The 18,899-nt window shown below is 35.0% G+C and overlaps 2 protein-coding genes across 2 annotated transcripts; one reads left to right on the plus strand and one right to left on the minus strand.

The window, feature by feature from the left end:
• Positions 1–347: 347 nt before the first annotated feature.
• Positions 348–8,423, plus strand: LOTGIDRAFT_238358 (hypothetical protein). Its single transcript, XM_009049975.1, has 5 exons — positions 348–517; positions 2,288–2,428; positions 5,293–5,382; positions 5,918–6,077; positions 7,782–8,423. Exons 1-5 carry the CDS (start codon positions 497–499, stop codon positions 8,066–8,068), a joined length of 699 nt encoding a protein of 232 aa, XP_009048223.1. The 5' UTR covers positions 348–496; the 3' UTR covers positions 8,069–8,423.
• A 1,384-nt stretch (positions 8,424–9,807) lies between these two features.
• On the minus strand, positions 9,808–18,440 carry LOTGIDRAFT_172798 (hypothetical protein; the record flags this gene model as incomplete). The annotated part of the gene is made up of 10 exons (XM_009049976.1): positions 9,808–10,417; positions 12,458–12,656; positions 12,808–13,156; positions 13,330–13,463; positions 13,952–14,099; positions 14,400–14,585; positions 14,830–14,915; positions 15,129–15,434; positions 17,250–17,399; positions 18,374–18,440. The coding sequence occupies 10 exons, from the start codon at positions 18,438–18,440 to the stop codon at positions 9,808–9,810; spliced, it is 2,235 nt and encodes a 744-aa protein (XP_009048224.1).
• Between the last annotated feature and the right edge of the window lie 459 nt (positions 18,441–18,899).

Here is an 18,899-nt window from a genome sequence, read left to right on the forward strand (position 1 = left end):
AAAAATATAAAAATTTAGAAGCATTTTATCATAATGATTTTTATTTCACTATAGACCACGATTAATTGTAAATTTAGTATCAAAGTTTTACGGCTTAAATTTCCGCAAGTGGTGGTCGTAAAAAACGTGTTTTGTCACTCAAAATATACCCAGTAAGACAAATTACTCACGAAAGTATTTTGGGCTTTCTTAGACTCAACAAACGACTTTTCGTTTAGAAAATGATTGACACTGGATGGATCATGACATCACACATTGTCCCGCGCACCGAATTCCCCATTAAAAAATGACAGATGACAGCTATTTAAGATCCTAGTTTTTTGAAATACGTTTCATATCGGATCTTTCGTCGGGTGGTGCTGGTCATCCCCTCCAAATTTCTCCTTGAGACTTAGTTGTGCTGTCAGCCTTCTGTGCCAAGTTCCATCTTAATTGGACATCCAGTTTAGTTTTTGAAGCAGGAATTTGTATTCTATAATAACAAGATATCATCAAGATGACAAGCTACGATGAAGAGGTACAGTTTATTTTACTTTTTTCACAATTTCAATATTTAATTTCGTTTTTTGAAGAAAAAAATATGAGTTGCGATTACCTCAAATTAACCTACCATGTGATTGTGGATTTTCAGATTGTCAGTTTGAATATAGTTCTTTCCTTTGACAAGCAACATTTTGTATTTCAAAATTTTTTGTTTTGTTGGCTGTATTAAATAATATAAATTTTGAATTCAAGAAGATCACAAAAAACATTAGCATTTAGCTCATGGAATTCTTACCATAGCATTTAGTATTTACAGAGAGCTCGTTATCATTTTCATATACTACTATATAGCAAATCATGGTTTCCTATCTTCGTTTCCAGTGATTCGGCCTTCTTGACGGCAACGTAAACAATTATATAACCTTGGACAATCTTAACCTCTTTTAGCTGTTATCCATGGAACTGTTTCGTCGTCATTCCCTTATTGGTGGCTCAGTGAGTTAGACGTTTGCTCGCTAACCTAGAGGTTCAATCCCGATATTGGTCGAGATAATACCTTCGGATTTATCAACCCGGTTTCCCCCTGTCAGTGATGTACGTAAGAGGGGCTGGCATGGAAAAGCGTCGAGTCGTTTAGATGGGACAATAACCGAGGCCTCATGTGCTACAGACTGTGCATGTTAAAAATCCATCGACAGTTGGAAATCGAAAAAAAGCAGGCCAATGCCGCTGTCCTGGCAAAATTTCCCTCATTGCATCCTGTATAGCGTTGCCCGTCTGTATTAGCCCACATGGTGCAGTAAAGTAGGACGTGAAACTCCATTCAATTCATTTCATTTTCATTCCCTAATTGGGTTAATGGGTGCATATCAAGACAATATGAAAATAGGTGTATAAAGAGTCCAAAAGATTCAGAGACAGGTGTCATGATGCACAGTCAAAATTTCGAATTAATTAAAGATTCAAACTGCAGATAACTTCTTCAATTCAAATTATCACGAAAACGTTCCATATATGTCAAAAAACTCAAATTTGAATACCGATCCCATAATATTAGTCTTGGCTTGGTCGGCCTGTATAATTTATTTGCATCATTCTAGGTCAGGTTTGAAATTCATTTAAAACGTAATTCACTGTGGCCAACATAACAAGTTATTGTATGTTATACAAGTCTTACTAAGTGATTGTGACAGTGTTATGAGTAGAAAGACAATAAATGACATGCCCAAAACATTAATCTTACATCCATATCATCAACACGTCATAGCGTAGAGAAATAATTACTCCCGTTGACCCTCTAAGGCTATCTGCTTCTACAACAAGACGTTTAGTGAAGTTGCGTACAGATAAGCGACTGTTTCAGAAATTCATGAACATGATTATTTCCAAATTATAACAGCGTTTTATTTTTCTCTCTCCATGCGTTGGCACACTAAAATCATAATTGCTTCACTTCACAATTAAATACTTGGAAGGCTTAGTCTTTTAGGTTCCAATGTACCTCTTTTGAGCATTTCAGCCCAATGGTTCCACAATCTATGGAAAATAGAAATTTCATAATATACGCTAAGAGTGCCACATTTTGGGAAATTTACGTCCTGGTTCTTAAAATTTGGACAAACAATAAGTCATATCATGAATCTATGGAAACAAATTTTGAACCTTTGATGTGACTCGGCGGTATGATAATATTCTCTCAAATCTTCTAAAGTTAATTTTGTAACAGGTTCTCATCAAAGGACATAATTATACTCACATTGTATTACCTGATATTAAATAATATTAATTCCCTTGAATATTTCAGGCCGCCATCAATCCAAAGGCCGTTGGCAATAAGTCAAGTCTCCTGAAGTACATCATAGGAGGAGGTGTTCTGGCTGTAGTTGGTGTTGTGGCGGTAATGGTCAGTCTGCAAGTCAGTGGAAATCTTGTAAAATCAGAAGCAGTAAGTATCTTAAGATGTTGGTAGAAATGCTGAAAGTATGAGTGTATTGCTGGAAGTATGAGTGTAATGCTGAAAGTATGAGTGTATTGCTGAAAGTATGAGTGTATTGCTGGAAGTATGAGTGTATTGCTGAAAGTATGAGTGTATTGCTGAAAGTATAAGAGTATTGCAGAAAGTATGACAACCTTACTTGGTGAAATCATCCTCAAGAGTCGAAAAATCTTCGCAAATGCTTTTGCCAGTTAACCGATACTCTTCACTGATAACTATTCCCCGATAACTATGAGCCCAGAATCGAATTAATTTTGAATTTTGTGTGTCCTTTTCACAAATATTCAATTTTCAACAGTATATTATTTGTCTCAGAATGTATTCGGATCCATAGAAATTTAAGGTAAAATCATATTTTGGAGTTGACATTTCTATTCATACAAAAGTAATTGGCAAAATATTATTCTGTAAACATTGTGGTAGTAATAATCGCTTTCGACGAATCGTGTTACAACTACCTGGGATATCTATCAAAATTTGCGATCTCAGCAGATCTCTTTTGACCAATATTTTGTTTTGATAAATCCTATTAAGATCAAAGATTGTTTTTAACTCAGAAAGTCATTGCCCTTCCTTTAGAGAGAGTGGAGTAAGAACAATCAATCACATCTAAATAGATATGTTTGAATCTTGGTGAAATGACATAGTTACAATAATTGTTATAGATTGTTCTTATTGACGTTATGACACTTTCTAGAGATCATTTCGGTCCATTTAACTGAATTATGCAGAAAAAATCACGTTTAAATTTTCAAAATTACTTTATAGTCAAAGGGAATATGAAATTTTGGTGTTTTTTTACTCAATGATTTGAATTAATTTTCGTCTATTTCGTTTAAACGAAATAATTAACCCATCTTTTTATTTCGTTTAAACGAATTAATTAATTCGTTTAAACGAAATAATTAATTCGTTTAATCGAAATAATTATTTCGTTTAAACGAAATAAACGAAATATTATTTCGTTTAAACGAAATAAATGATGTTATTTCGTTTAAACGAAATAAATGATGTTATTTCGTTTAAACGAATTAATTATTTCATTTAAACGAAATAATTATTTCGTTTAAACGAAATAATAAATAAATATGTTTACAATTGCGCCTTAGGGGCTCCGTACGAAGATGATATTATTAATTATTTTTTTCATTTATAATCAATGTTATCAGTTCAAATTGACATCACAACGATTTCTCAAAATTGTAATTCCTCATCAGTTGGCAAATTCCATCTGACTATGAACATTCTGCTTTTTTGTAAAAAGTTTTCATTATCAAGAACGTCGTAAATTATACCTGAAAATATTTCTAAAGTATGCTATTTATATCTATGTGTCTTCTTGATCATATTGAATTTGTTTTAAAAGGATTAATCAAAAAGGGAGTCTACTAATTGTTAATTAAGTAGTTTGAGCTAGTTTTGGTGGCTTTATAATGGCTCGATATTATTTGTTGAAACCTTTCAAATACGTAGGAGACATATTTCTCTACAATTATTACTCAAATCCGTACAGTAGTTTTCTATCAGCTTCCAAAAAGCATATGAACTTAAAAACCTTACGTAATGTTTTAAAATATATTTGGCGACTGGACTTTTTTAGTTAAAACATTCAGATACGTTAAAGGCCACATTTCTCTAGATTTTGGCGTATAGTTTTCACAAATTTGATCACAAAATTTTTCTGACCTTCAAAACAAGCAGAATATCCCTTTAAGTGCTTTTAAGCCGAGCGTGATGTGCTTTGTTATGTTTTTTTTGGATGAGTCTTTTTTTTATTGAACTAATTCGCCTGGTTCCAAACCACCAACACATTCGACAATAAACCCAATGTACATTTGTGATCATTTGACAAATTGGCTAGTATATGAATAAATTGATTAAGACATTATAATGATTGACTATTATAAATTAATTATAGTTATGTTAATTAAGTTATTTATAGTTTTTTTTAAAAAAAAATAAAGTAATTAGTCCCTTTGACAGCTAGTAGGACACGATCGTGAGAAGTGGAAAATTAGGCAAAATATTGAAAAATACATAGGTAACCATAAACAATACAAATGACTAACTCTCAGACGGGCCTATCCCAATTTAAGGTGGTCGTTGTTGACAAGAAAATAAACCATAGATCACAATTTTATTTTTTAAAATAGGCAGTTTGTTTTCTGAAAATTTTGATAGCTTCATCTTATTTATGAGTATATCCGAGTGAATCATGAATGTTACAAATACACTTAGTTTTTGTACATATTTTAAGTTGCATGTATATGCAAATTTACGTCCGGTTGTTTTGCAATAATTTATAAAACGTCAATTAGTCTTTTAAAATGACAAAACCCAATTCTAAATAAGCTAAAACTTGAAAATTCGATCTATAAACGTTAAAATTTGGAAGAAAAACGAATTTTATGAACATTTTTTGATTTATGGTTAACTATTAAAGAGAAAATCTATCAAATATGATACGAAACTTAAACAATACAGAATTATTATTTTAATGAAACAGCTGAATGTTTCAAACTAACCTAAAAAGAGTATACCAAATATCAAGCCTTATAACCCCATATTGACAATGTCAAGATGTTACGAACTTCATCTTATACCTTGACTGCAATAGCCACGATTCAGCGAATTGATTGGATTATATATGCCAGTGACTTCAGCCAATCAGAGCCCTCGACGTCCGTGAGGCAATATTTGCGGTGAATGCAGTCAAGGTATAAGATGAAGTTCGTAATAGCTTTATATAATGAAGATGGATAACCCTAGTGTAATGTGACTATATCTAATGATATGATTTTATTGAATTACAGAATACATTGGCAGCTCAAAGTAGTGGTGCACAAAGAGGAGACCGTCTGGATCTCGACAACGATGACGACCTCGAAGATGAAATTAAAGAGGTAGGTCAAGATCGACATTTTATTAAAGAAACTTAGTATATTCGACGTCTCGATCGTCTAGAGATATTAAAAAGCTTTACAAGTTTAATGATTAACATCATTACATGTAAACACGCATTGTAATAAAAAAAAGTCCCCGATTTCCCATCTGTGCAAATATGTCTCGTACTAATTTTGATTATGGCGGATGTAGGTTTAGAAGTAAGAACTTTGGTAGCAAAATCGCGCGCTCACACCATAGCGATCAGCATTTGCGTATGATTGCGAATAATGAAAGCGGACATGAGTTCCGAACGCAGCTTATAACTCAGTATTCGCAAAGTATGATATTAGTGATTGAAATGGTGTTGGGGCCACTTTAACCTCATCACGAAAAAGGCCGAAAGGTACCACCAGTAATTCTTTTCGCTCTTTGAACAAAAATAGTTAAGGATAAAAAATTTGTTTCCCACTGAGAATTAGATGACTTGCACATCTTCAAGCTTACAAACTTCACACGCCTAAGTAAATGAAACGATGTAACCTATTTTTTCAGATCGACGACAAGTTTAAGAAGGAGTTTGACACCCTACTGGATAATGTTATCCAGGAAGTTAACAAGCAGCTTAAAGCTGATTTAAATGGTGGTGCTACAGCTGGAGGTGTAAACAATGGTGGAGATACGGACGAGAGCAGTAATGACACTGATGAAGATAGTAACGACTCCGACAGCAAGGATACAGACTCCGACAGCAAGGATACAGACTCCGACAGCAAGGACTCCGACAGCAATGATACAGACTCCGACAGCAACGGCTCCGACAGCAAGGATACAGACTCCGACAGCAAGGACTCCGACAGCAAGGATACAGACTCCGACAGCAAGGATACAGACTCCGACAGCAAGGACTCCGACAGCAAGGATACAGACTCCGACAGCAAGGATACAGACTCCGACAGCAAGGACTCCGACAGCAATGATACAGATTCCGACAGCAACGGCTCCGACAGCAAGGATACAGACTCCGACAGCAAGGACGCCGACAACAAGGGTACAGACTCCGACAGCAAGGATATCGACTCTGACAGTAAGGACTCCGACAGCAAGGATACAGACTCTGACAGTAAGGACTCCGACAGCAAGGATACAGACTCTGACAGTAAGGACTCCGACAGCAAGGATACAGACTCCGACAGCAAAGATACAGACTCCGACAGCAATGATACTGATCAAGACAGCAATGACAGCAATGATACTGATCAAGACAGCAATGCCATCGACAGCAATGATACTGATCAAGACAGCAATAATACCGATGGAGACAGCAATAATACCGATGGAGACAGCAATAATACCGATGGAGACAGCAATGATACTGATCAAGACAGCAATGATACTGATCAAGACAGCAATGACACCGACAGTAATGATACCGATGTAGACAGCAATGACAGTAATGATACTGATGAAGATAGCAATAACACCGATAGCAATGACACCAATGAAGACAGTAATAATACTGATGAAAATAGCAATGGTACTGATGGAGACAGTAATGATACTGATGAAGATAGCCAAGACACTAATGAAGACAGCAATGATACTGATGGAGATAGTAATGCTACAGACGAAAATAGCCAAGACACAAATGAAGATAGCCTAGACACCAATGAAGACAGCAATGGTACTGACGAAAATAGTCAAGACACTAATGAAAACAGCGATGATACTGATGAAGATAGCCAAGACACCAATGAAAACAGCAATGATACTGATGAAGATAGCCAAGACACCAATGCAGACAGCAATGGCACTGATGAAGATAGCCAAGACACTAATGAAGATAGCAACGGTGATGACAGTCAGGGTGTCGATAATGACAATCAAAATAATGATGGCAACAGTCAAGATGACGATACCAACAGTCAAGATGACGATGCCAACAGTCAAGATGATGTTAACAGTCAAGATAACGATGTTAACAGTCAAGATAGTCAAAATGATGATACAAATAGTCAAGATGACGATGTTAACAGCCAAGACAGTCAAAATGATGATACCAATAGTCAAGATGGTGATGATATTGCCGACAGTCAAAACGATGATGTTAACAGTCAAGATGGTGATAATACCAGTCAAGATGATGATGGTGTAAACAGTCAAGATGATGATGATGTAAACAGTCAAGATAATGACAGTGTCAATAGTCAGGATGATGATGGTATCAACAGTCAAGATGTTGATGGTGTCAATAGTGAAGATGATGATGGTGTCAACAGTCAAAATGATGATGGTGTCAACAGTCAAGATGTTGATGGTGTCAACAGTCAAGATGATGATGGTATCAACAGTCAAGATGATGATGGTGTCAACAGTCAAAATGATGACAATGTCGATTCCGTCAATGCAAGTCAACAAGATGATGTTAATGATTTAGTTGATGGTTTACAAGATGATACCACAGACAGCTCTCAAGTTGCTAAAGAAGTGGAAGAAGCTTTGGTAAAAGCTTTGGTAGAAGCTTTGGATTCAAACTCTATCGATAATGCTGAAGATGTCGCTGATGATATTGCAGACAAAGTTGACGATATTAACAATGCTGTTAAGGATGCTGTGGAAGATTTAGTAGATGTAGATGCTAATTTAGACGTAGATGATAATAACAGCAATGATGCCAATGACGACATAAATAATGCAGATATTTAATAAATTTAAGACCTATTTTAGATTATATTCAATAATTTATATTTTTATACTAACTAGGTTGTTTTCAAACCAATCTGAACTCGGATAGTGCAATGTATGGAAATGCAGGGACCGCAAAAACGTTCGTCAAACGTTATTCTACAATTACAAATTCTATATTTATGCTGTATGAAAGCACTCTATTTTTGTCTCATATTTGGATAGGAGTGGTATAATATTGTATGTCTGTGTGTTCAAATGTAGAGTGAAATCCATTGAAAACTATATGCATATATTATGTTAAATGGCAGGGGCGCCCCAGATTATGTTCGGCAATACCATCAAGCCATTGAATCGTTAATAAATGTTGCCATTAATTGTTGGTTTCGTTTCTTATCTGCCTCGAAAATATCAATATTGACCAATGTGGTACCACCAATTTGCGTAGACCTTCCCGTCATCAGCAGTGGGCGCCCCTTGCCTCAAAGGGATTCATAGAAGATTGTGTGTTGTGTGGTCTTCATAATGATAAACTATTGCGAACTTCTTCTTATACCTTGACTACATTAGCTAACTTTCTCGTATCACGGAATGCAGCGATTTGATTTGATTGTACACTAGTTGACAATCGACAAACATTATGACTCATTGTTTAAAACTTTCTGTCGATGCTTCTGATAGGCTGTATTCGCTAGCGTACAATCCAATTAAATCGCTGCATTTACAAACTGCTGTGATACAAGTAAGGTGGCTTTTGCAGCCAAGGTATAAGACGAAGTTTGTAATAGCTCGAAATTGTGAAGATTTTCTTCACCCGTGTTACAACTTCTGTTTGCACTATTTGAGAATTTCGATTTCTCGTCCTGTTTACCACAATTCCAGAGAAACAAGATTATGACGACACTATACCGCAAGTGAAATGACATTTGCACCAAACCGTTTTTGAAGTACGAACGTCATAATGTTGTTTTTCTAGAAATACCGGAACCACAAACGATAAACAAGAAATCAAATTAGCTTAAACGGAAGTTTCTTTACACTCTCGAAGTTAGAAAACCTTTTTTGAAAGACCTCGAAAGGAAATGATTCTGTGCATTCTAAAGCAAATCACTTATTTACCATTCCCGCACTTTTTTAAGGCGTCCCTGTATAAACCATACATCAGCACATTATGCGTGGGTAAAACAAGTAGGGGGGAGCAATATTGTGTGTCCAGTACTGGTAGGTTTAACACCGGACCAGCCCATAGAAACGCCACTGGTGCATGGTAACGAGCATGGATTGAAGGCCAATTCAGGAAGGAGATGTCATTGCCATTTTAAGCATGCCAAGTAAATTTGGAATCATGTTGATCACGCATTAACGAGAAAACAGAATGTCATGTCTTATGTAAGCTGCTTTCTAATGTAACAAATACCACTTGTAGACGAATTAGTTCACTTGAATGAAGCAACCTTTTTCGATGGCCAAATAATAACCACATATTAATTTCAAGAATCATTTAATAGAATTCAGCATGAATTGATCATCGTAGTCGTAATTGATCAATACAAATAACCATAAAAGTATTCAAAATCTGAAAGCTTATTGGATGCATCCTTTCATTATTATATTTTAATTTGAATGCCAGATGCTCTGGTCATCTCATAGAAGCTCGCCTATAACCTTGAGAAACCTCTTTAAAATACCCCAATAAGTTAATTTCATTCAGCGTCAACAACATCTACAATTTTAAATCTATAACGCCATCATTTAGAAAGTTAATCACTTTTGTGTTTTCTCCGTCTTAATTTCCTATTGTGTCGTCTTCGATTCCTTTTTCGTTTCGCAGATTCTATTTTCAGATTTCTATGGTTCGAGTCCCTGTGAGCTATGTCAGTATTTGGGGTCGATTTTCGTTTTGTTTGAAGGTTATGGAATGTGTCCGCAGATGGATCTTCTCGTGGATAATCAATGAATTTCCGTTTTCGATTCTTTTCATCATTATTTATTTCATCCACCTTGTCATCATCAACATCACCATCCTTATCATCATCATCCTGATCATCGTCCTCATCCTGATCACCGTCCTCACCCTGATCATCATTATCACTGTCATCACTAACATCATCACCATCATCATCCACATGTTCGCCAGCGTCCTCGGCACTCGCCTTATCATCTTGTTCCATCAAATCATCCTCAGCTTTTGATTCCATTGAAGCATACTTCTCATCTGCCTCCCGACTGCTGTCGACGTCAAGAGGCGCTCTTCTATAATTTTCCTTCTTGATATTAGTTCTTAATGAAGTTGTAGTGACTAATTGCTTGGTTGAAGGAGATCCTTTTGGTGTATTAGGTTTTGGTATGGTTGAAGCTTTTGCTGTAGCCCTGAAAGTACATAATCAGACCATGCTAAAACAGCATTCCAGTGAGGGAACTTTCAAGCGACGTCATAAACCTTCAAATTTCACATAAATGAATATATCATTTGAGTCGCTTTGGAAATATTTATATTTTAGTTTAACTTTATACAAATGAGTGGCCTTGAGTAATAAAAATATATCATAAATACATCAAAACTTCGTGTAATCTATCACTGTAAACAAAAAACTTATTTTAAATTCGGCCATTGTGCCCCAGGCCTTCCTTCAGCCACCTTACTATTACTATGACTGAACATAAAAGGTTAAAGTATAGTACAGTGTTATATTTTTATGAAGGCCACCTGAAACTGGAAACTATGGTTTTAATCTTTTAACAGCATTTCTTCGTTTGTATCAATATCTAAATAGCAAGGATATTCTAACGTTGCCTTTGACTACAAATTCCAAATTATATGTAAAAAAAAATATATGAACGCGAATAACTATTTATGACTATCAAAGTGAAAGTTTGAAAATAATTTCTTTATTAAAAAACCACAGTGACCAGTGACAAAGCTAAAGCACCAACCATAAGATGTTCAAAGCAGCCATTTTAGTAAATTAGTAAATTATTATCAATATCGATATATAATGAGGAACTGCATTGGATTTCAAGTACGAACTTTTATATGATGAGATCCATTTTGATATTAGATAAGCCTTTTTCGATAGAGTATTATAAATTATATCATTAGGAGTAAGCAAGGACACAGAAAACACTGAGTTATTTCCCTTTGATTATAAGTTTTTACGGTTCTTTTTTTAGTAAGACGTATATAAATAATTAAAAAAGCTACCAACCAATAACTCATGGAAAGTGTTTATAATATAGCGTTATAAAATATGTCTATTAAGTTACAAAGGTTAGATGTTCCGCCAATATATACATTATAAAAACTTCATACCGAATTTAGTCTTTCTCTACATCTTCACTATTACGAACTGCGTCTTATACCTTGACTTTATTATCCTCGTTCTTTGTATCACACAAGTTTGTAAATGCAGCGGATTCAACCACTCATATCCCTAGACAGAATGTTTGTAAACCTTGAGCGTTGTATCCAATAAAATTGCTGCATTCCGTGATACAACGAAGTCAAGGTATAAGACACATAGCCTGACATTGAGAAGATGGTCTTTGATATGTTTTCCATGGGTATGCTCATATCCAGATATTCTTAGATACCGAGTCCTACGTATAAATTTTCAGTCCATGCTCAAAGTAACGCATTAAGTTTATTCATTCAAAATTTGCCAGTTCAACATTAATTAATCTATACTGATTGTTAATCTTATTGTTTATCGAAGTAATCAAGTAATTCCAACTAATTTGAAAGTCAATTTCATGCTAAATACTAATAATAAAAGTCAATTTCGTAAACAAAATTATAGAATATATCAAAATACTTTTTTTTAAATTCAGGTTATTGTAAGAAATTCACGCATTTTCAATTTCATTTTGGCTTCTATTAACATCGTTCCAGGATCTTTTTGGCAATATCTTCTTATATTTTTGAGGTCTTAAAAGTTTCATTCCCAATACTTTTATCCTGTTAATTTTTCTTTGAGAAGATTGAATTACGTTGTGTAATTGATTTTTGTGAGCGGAGAACTCAAGAGCATGAAGAATTGTTGTTGTCCTATTGATGCTTTTCTTTATAGACGTGATACTTTGAGGTCTTAAGGACAGTCTAAGAATTACTTGGGGTATTTTTAGTCTGTGTGAAAATTTTATAATTGTTTTTAGTTGCTTCATTTCCTCTCTGAAAGCAGAAGAAAAAATACCCATATGGTGGGCGCCCGTAGAGGGTTCAATATCATTTGCAACTGGTAGTGGTTCATAGTGGATTGTTTCAAAATATGTTTTTAGCTTCGACGCAAAGCTGTTTTCAAAATTGTTTAAACTTTAATCACTATCCATAATACAAAACTTTCAAGTGATCACTGTTGTCAATGACGCTTTCCAGTATTAATCTTGGTATTTTCTATAATATATCTAACTTACGTTATAAACTGTTCAACGCAGCATTTCTGGAATGTATTACTGCAGATCTTTTTCCCTCGAACCACAGAACTTCTGAAATCTTTAGCTGCCGAACGACAACGGTCCCAAACGTCTGTACGACCAGTTTTGGCGGCAAATATCCGACCTTGTTGACAACATTCCAATTTCAGACTAGATTTCCATAATTTCTGTTTTAATGCTGAAACAAGACATTTTAATTGATATCAATACGGCAGTGCTCTGCAGGTTTTTGGTCTACGAGAACAAATTCAAATCCGATATCAGAATTTATATTGCTCGATCAACGAAGTAAAACCATATTTAATGTTCAAAGTAAATATAAAACTTACTGTTGACTGTTATTTCAACAGATGAAGCTGAATGTCGGAGGTTTGTTGTTTTTCTTGTGTATTTTGCTTGCTTTCTAAGGTTGTATCCCATATCACCTTGTCCAACCGTACGGCTTTGTCGCAGTTTGGTTTTTACAGCTGGTACTGGCCGTTGACGATGGTGTGTCAGAACGGAGGTGGGTGTAGTTTGTCTGTGTGGTCTAGCTGAAGGCTGTCTGATTGGTGGTAATGTTACTGATTTGGTTACTGAAGTTGGTGTTGTAGTCTCTTCCAGCTTGGTAAGCGTTTCTATATTCTGATTGTCCGGTTTTAGTGTTGGCGGAGGGCTGAAGAATTTGGTATTTGAAGCCTTAAAAAAAATACAAATATATGTGAGATAAAAAAATATGAATACGTTATATACGAGTATGCGCATTTACAATCTTCAACTAGGCGATCTAAGGTGTTTGAAAGTGCTTTTGCGCAAATTAGAACAATTAGATTACCCTATACCAATTTTCAAGCCGGACATGAAGAGCTTACCATTTCGTAACGTTCTACTTCTTTGGGATAATCAGCTATATCATTAGCTGGGTCGGACTCATCTAGAGAATAATCAACGGAGTATTCTGTAAGCTGTTCGCTAGATTTGCTGAAGCATTGATATCTTGGTTGTCCTGAAAAACATTGGAGAGTATTAAGTTTATAGAATAACAATCTTGATCTAAACCAGTTCAAAGACTATACTGAATTATTGAACTGCACTCAATTCTTTCAGAATACCTGCTGCCATTCTGCAACTGAGTTTCTCAGCATCACTTTCGAAGGGTTCACATAGCTAATACTATTATTTTGTACATGCATTCGTTCACTTTTTTGCCATCACATTGTCACAATCAGACTTGGTGAATTAACTTTCTGTCTATATTACAAAATATGATCATTTGGATCCAAACGTCAAGACCTGTAAATCCGAAATTCGAAAAGATCAATTCATTGACCGCCTTTGGAAATAACCAAGTATAAATTAGTTATTTCCCTTTAGATATTGTGTTGGTCTAATTGTAATTGTGTTCCAGTAGCACATGGAGAAGTGTGAACATTAACAAGTCATCTACCACCACCATTGAAAACCATTATTACATAATAATTTGAAAAGACATACCTATTCGCCAACAACATTCCGATTCCCTTTTTCTCATATAATTTCTTTTCTGTTCAACAAATGGTATTCTTGGTTGTCCGTCACCACAAAGTTGATCAATACGATATCTTCTTACATTATCAAAACATATTGTCTTATCTTCACCCTTCTAGAATATAATTATATAATGGCTTTTGACTGCATGTTTTTCAAGATGGCTCCCAATATGGCTGCCTATATTTCTTTTCAAGATGGCCTCTAAAATGGCATGTGGTTTGTGGTCATATCGAAGAAAGGTATGGGCCCACTCTTTAATATTGTGGGAAGTATTATTTATCATTTGTTATTTTTGTATGGCCATTATGAAAATAATATCAAAAATCAGGAAATATCTCAAATCTCAGCAGATGCAGATTTTGACGGATTTAACTTTTCTCACATCATCATGTCTCCTAACATTGATTCTTACCTTATGACAACAAGATGAGATATCAGCTTTTCTTTGTTCCAAAGCTAATTCAATATTCAACAGCTTCACTAAAGATGAATTCTGGAGTTTTCGTCTTTGAATAAATTCTGGTCGTTTCAAGAGTTCCAAATTATTTAGTGTGCTGGTTATTTTGCATAGAAGATCTAACAGTGCTGCCCTGTCCATCTGAAATTCAACCCCATGTCTTATATTGCTTCATCAAAAGGTTCTGCTGACCAAGAGAGAAAATGATAACTGTCGCAGTTGCAAAGAACAAATAGGCGTGGTATAAGTTAAGCATAACTCCCGGTAGAGACAAGCGACGTAGGTCTTATTGTATTATTGTGAAGCTCTATTTCAATCAAGCATTTGGACATAGACTCAAGTGAGATAACAGCCGGAGATTCAGAAGATTAGCAGAAGATCATACCTTGGAGGTAACAGTACTTAAAGTTTTAGTGGTAGAATCGGTTGTTTTTTCATCCACCTCCACGAGTTGTTCAGCTACTCTCACACCTAAAAGAACAGATTAAAATTTGACATGGATCTTCTGCGATGACCTTTTTTTTTAAATTTTTCTAACTATTTGAGATTTTCCTTGATTCTCCCGCGAGATATTTTCTGAAAACCTTTTGCATTGTTCGACAACTATGTCAGTACTGCGGTAAAATACGCTTACATGGTACCATTGAACTTTTTTGGTTACACAAAAAAGACCAGGGAACTCACCATGTGGACAAACTGTTTTGACAAGGTTGCCATCGCTGATATTTTCATCATCGTAAAAATATGTTACACCATTTCTAATGACCGTTGCTCTGAATTTGATGCAGCCACATTTTGGAGCTCTCCACTTGAAGGGAACATTGGTCATGGGTTTCTTATATTCTGTCATTATCATCTTTGGACAGTTTCTAGGCTGATATAAAAAGGTGGTATTGACTACAAGGTCACCGGTACCACAGTTGTTCGCCGTCTCCACCTGTAATACGGCGTCGCTGAAGGGACTGGCTTCAGATGAACTATGCAGCCGGACTGAAAAATCATTTATATATTCTGAATTAAAGTGGTTTGTAACGAAATACATGTATTTATAACAGTTTAGTACCGAAAAAGCTGAAAATGAAACTTAACGTGACCTGGCTGTGACCTGGCTGAGATGAACTATGCAGTCAGTTGGCATTATCATAGTTGTAAATAAGAATTGGAAATTAAAGTCTTTTGAAAATTGACTGTTTCGAAACATTTATAATCAATAAATTTGTCAAAAAACAAGAATTTCTCCCTCTACTTACTACAATAACCAAAATTGACGCATTTTTGAACACAGGGAGAAAGATTTAGTCACAATTTCCCCTTTTATCAAGCCAGTTTGCACTCGACCTTTAATTTTTTTTTCATTTCGAAAATTAATTTTATCCCAAAGGTAATTAAAGGCGTAACTTTTCAGCCTTCTTTTGTCAGACGGAAAATTAAGACGAAATCTCGTTGAACTTTATTCCTTAAGCTTAATATTCTAGAAATGAAAAATCAATCAGCTGATGAAAACTTTTGTCTTAAAGAAGAATAAGTTCTCTATTACTTGTGATGGATATTAAAACGTATTATGGAGGTCTTATCTTAATTTATTAAATCAAAATCTTAATTTATTCAATCAATATCTTAATTTATTCAATCAATATCTTAATTTATTCAATCAATATCTTAATTTATTCAATCAAAATCTTAATTTATTCAATCAATATCTTAATTTATTCAATCAATATCTTAATTTATTCAATCAATATCTTAATTTATTCAATCAATATCTTATGATATATTCTGATTAAAATATACGTTAATAAATCTGAAATCAAAGACAGAGCGCTAGAAATTTGAAAATGTGAAATGAAAATTTGATATGGGTCTTATTTTAGTATAAATATATTTCATTTGCTGCCAAAACTGTTATTTTGGATTGCGGTTAGGGTCGTTAGTAGGGCCTACTTGTTTTTGTTTTATCAGGAAAAATGTGTTTTATGCTATCAGCTTTCTTTTAATAAAAATTCATCATAAGATAACAGTACAATGAGTTTACATATCAGTACATATTAGTAATATAAGTACATAATAGTACACAATCATGTACCTATATTTAGATTGATAATATTGTTATCATACTAACATCAAGGGCATGTTATCTCAATGTTTGCCCCCTGTAAACTTATCAAAGCATCCGCCTTGGCCTGAATTTTTTTTTCAATGCTAAATGTATCTTGTGTTAAGATAAGAGGGACTTCGGTCAAAGATCATTGTCAAGGTTTGTACACTTAAAGTTACGATATCAAATGCTAATTGGCTTTCAGATAACAACAAGTTTCTATGGGTGTTGGTAAGGTGATTTTCTTGAAGGGGTTAGGGTTGAAGGGGGGGGGGGGGGGGGGTTAGGGTTACAGATGACTGAAACCAATATGGATTTTTACGTCTCACTTTTTTTAGTTCCATTTTGGGCCAATGAAGACGGGCTTGTTCATCCACGGGAATTTGACTGCACCATTGTGCCAGATTGTGCTTTTATAACGCTCAAAGTGGAAACAGTAGTATCGAACTTATCGTGCTGTAGGATTTTACCATTCTTTCTATGTATTCAAGATTGTTCAGTTCTTGTTAGAATTTCTCACTGTCTATTATTGTAACTGTCCAAAACCTTGGTATGAAAATGGCCCCATGTCAGTTTTTGGAGGAACCTGAACGAACGTGATATTGCGGGAGGGGAGATCTGACAAGACGAGAGTGTCATTTTAACAGTGTGTCTCTACGATCAGAATGTCATGAAAATATACTTCAAAGCAAATTTGGTTTAAAACTCACATGTATAGGTGTATTCTGAATGATACCCGTCACTCGCTCGATGTAAATCAAACCAGTAAAACGGCAGACCGGATGTCTTGTCCAAATTGACTCCTCTAAGATTCTTGTCAGTTTTCACTCCAGTTCTGCATGTCTCCTTAGTGTGGCCTTCTGTAATAGTAATAACATAATTAATCATTACTAGGATAGGTGCGCCATTTTGGGGGTTGATTTGAGTCTTGAATATAAGTAAATAGTTTTCAGAAGTACAAGAAATGTACGAAAATGCCTTAAAAAATAGTTCAAACTATGAATTTATTTTTCTATTTCTATAGATATCTTTTCTAAATATGACAGTGTCTCAATAAATTGGCGAACTTATCCCTTTAACTTAAACTTTTATATTTCTGTTCTTGACAGTGTTAGTACGGTACGTGGTTTAATTAGTGAATCACTAGGGTACATGTGTATTCAACATAAGTGATACACCAAGTGACTTTACTTAAATTATGCATACGATAATATTATTAATTTCAACCCTTTCATGCGTGAACACTTAGGGGTTTAGTAGGTTACAATGGAATGCGTGGTTGTAGTGATGTCATTAAATCACTCAAAATTTATATCATGTATCGAAATTGAATCAAACATCACAGGTCAGTCAATTTTGAAGGACAGGTCAATAGTCCACACGGATCTGTACATTGACGAATTTAAACATTTTGTCAAAAATTCACCTTGAACCACTGTGGATTTTGTGAAATCGAGTTATTTTAATTTGGCTTGGCTATCAGCATAACAGTTCACTGCAAGTCAATTTTAGATAGATATGACGTATGGATATCACAAAATTGCACTACTCCTAAGGTATCCGAAATTCCAGTAAAATGGATTGTTTAGGATGACCATCATTACAAATGTTCGTTTGCTCATGCGTTGAGCTCAAATATTGGAAGTCATTATAACAAATTGTCTTGATGATAATTTTAAGTCCGCAACCCGTCGCGACATCAAATCCGACACAACACGGTGCCGTACGACAAAATAGAAACAATATTATTATAACGTCGAAGGAAGTTGTGTCGTGTCGTACTGTAACAAATCGCGCCACGTCAAAAATAAGAAAGATGTAATAGAATACTCACCGTATAAGACCAATAGTATAAGCACTAACGCTTTCAAACCTCTCACTTGAATCGAATCAGCTCGCATAGCAAGTACGGGGTTTCAACAACAAACTGTATGGAAGAAACCAACAGGATTATCAGTAGAGCAGTCTCGTCTAAGACTGCGTGGTAACTCTGTTCCGAAGATCTCTGATGAATCTGGTAAACCTGTAGTAGCTGCTGTTTGACTGACATCTTATTCACAATCTCTCAATATATAGATGAAAAGTCACAAGTGAACCAAGTGTGTACCATTTGTTAGTTTTACTAGATTAGGTCCTTCAGCTGCTTCACTCATGGTCACTTGTCCACATTATGTTCAGTTTGTTTACTCTTTCATTCATTCTCTACAAACTTCTATTCATCCTTTCATCTATACAATCTTTTCATCAAGTCGCTTTCAGTGAATCAGCATTATAATGGGTTTGTTTTTGGATTAGGTGACGAGTGCAATGCCCTTTTAGGAATTCAATACCCTTTAGTGATCCCCAAGGCCCCACAAATT

This window comes from Lottia gigantea (assembly GCF_000327385.1).
Source record: "Lottia gigantea unplaced genomic scaffold LOTGIsca_142, whole genome shotgun sequence".
NCBI lineage: Eukaryota > Metazoa > Mollusca > Gastropoda > Lottiidae > Lottia > Lottia gigantea.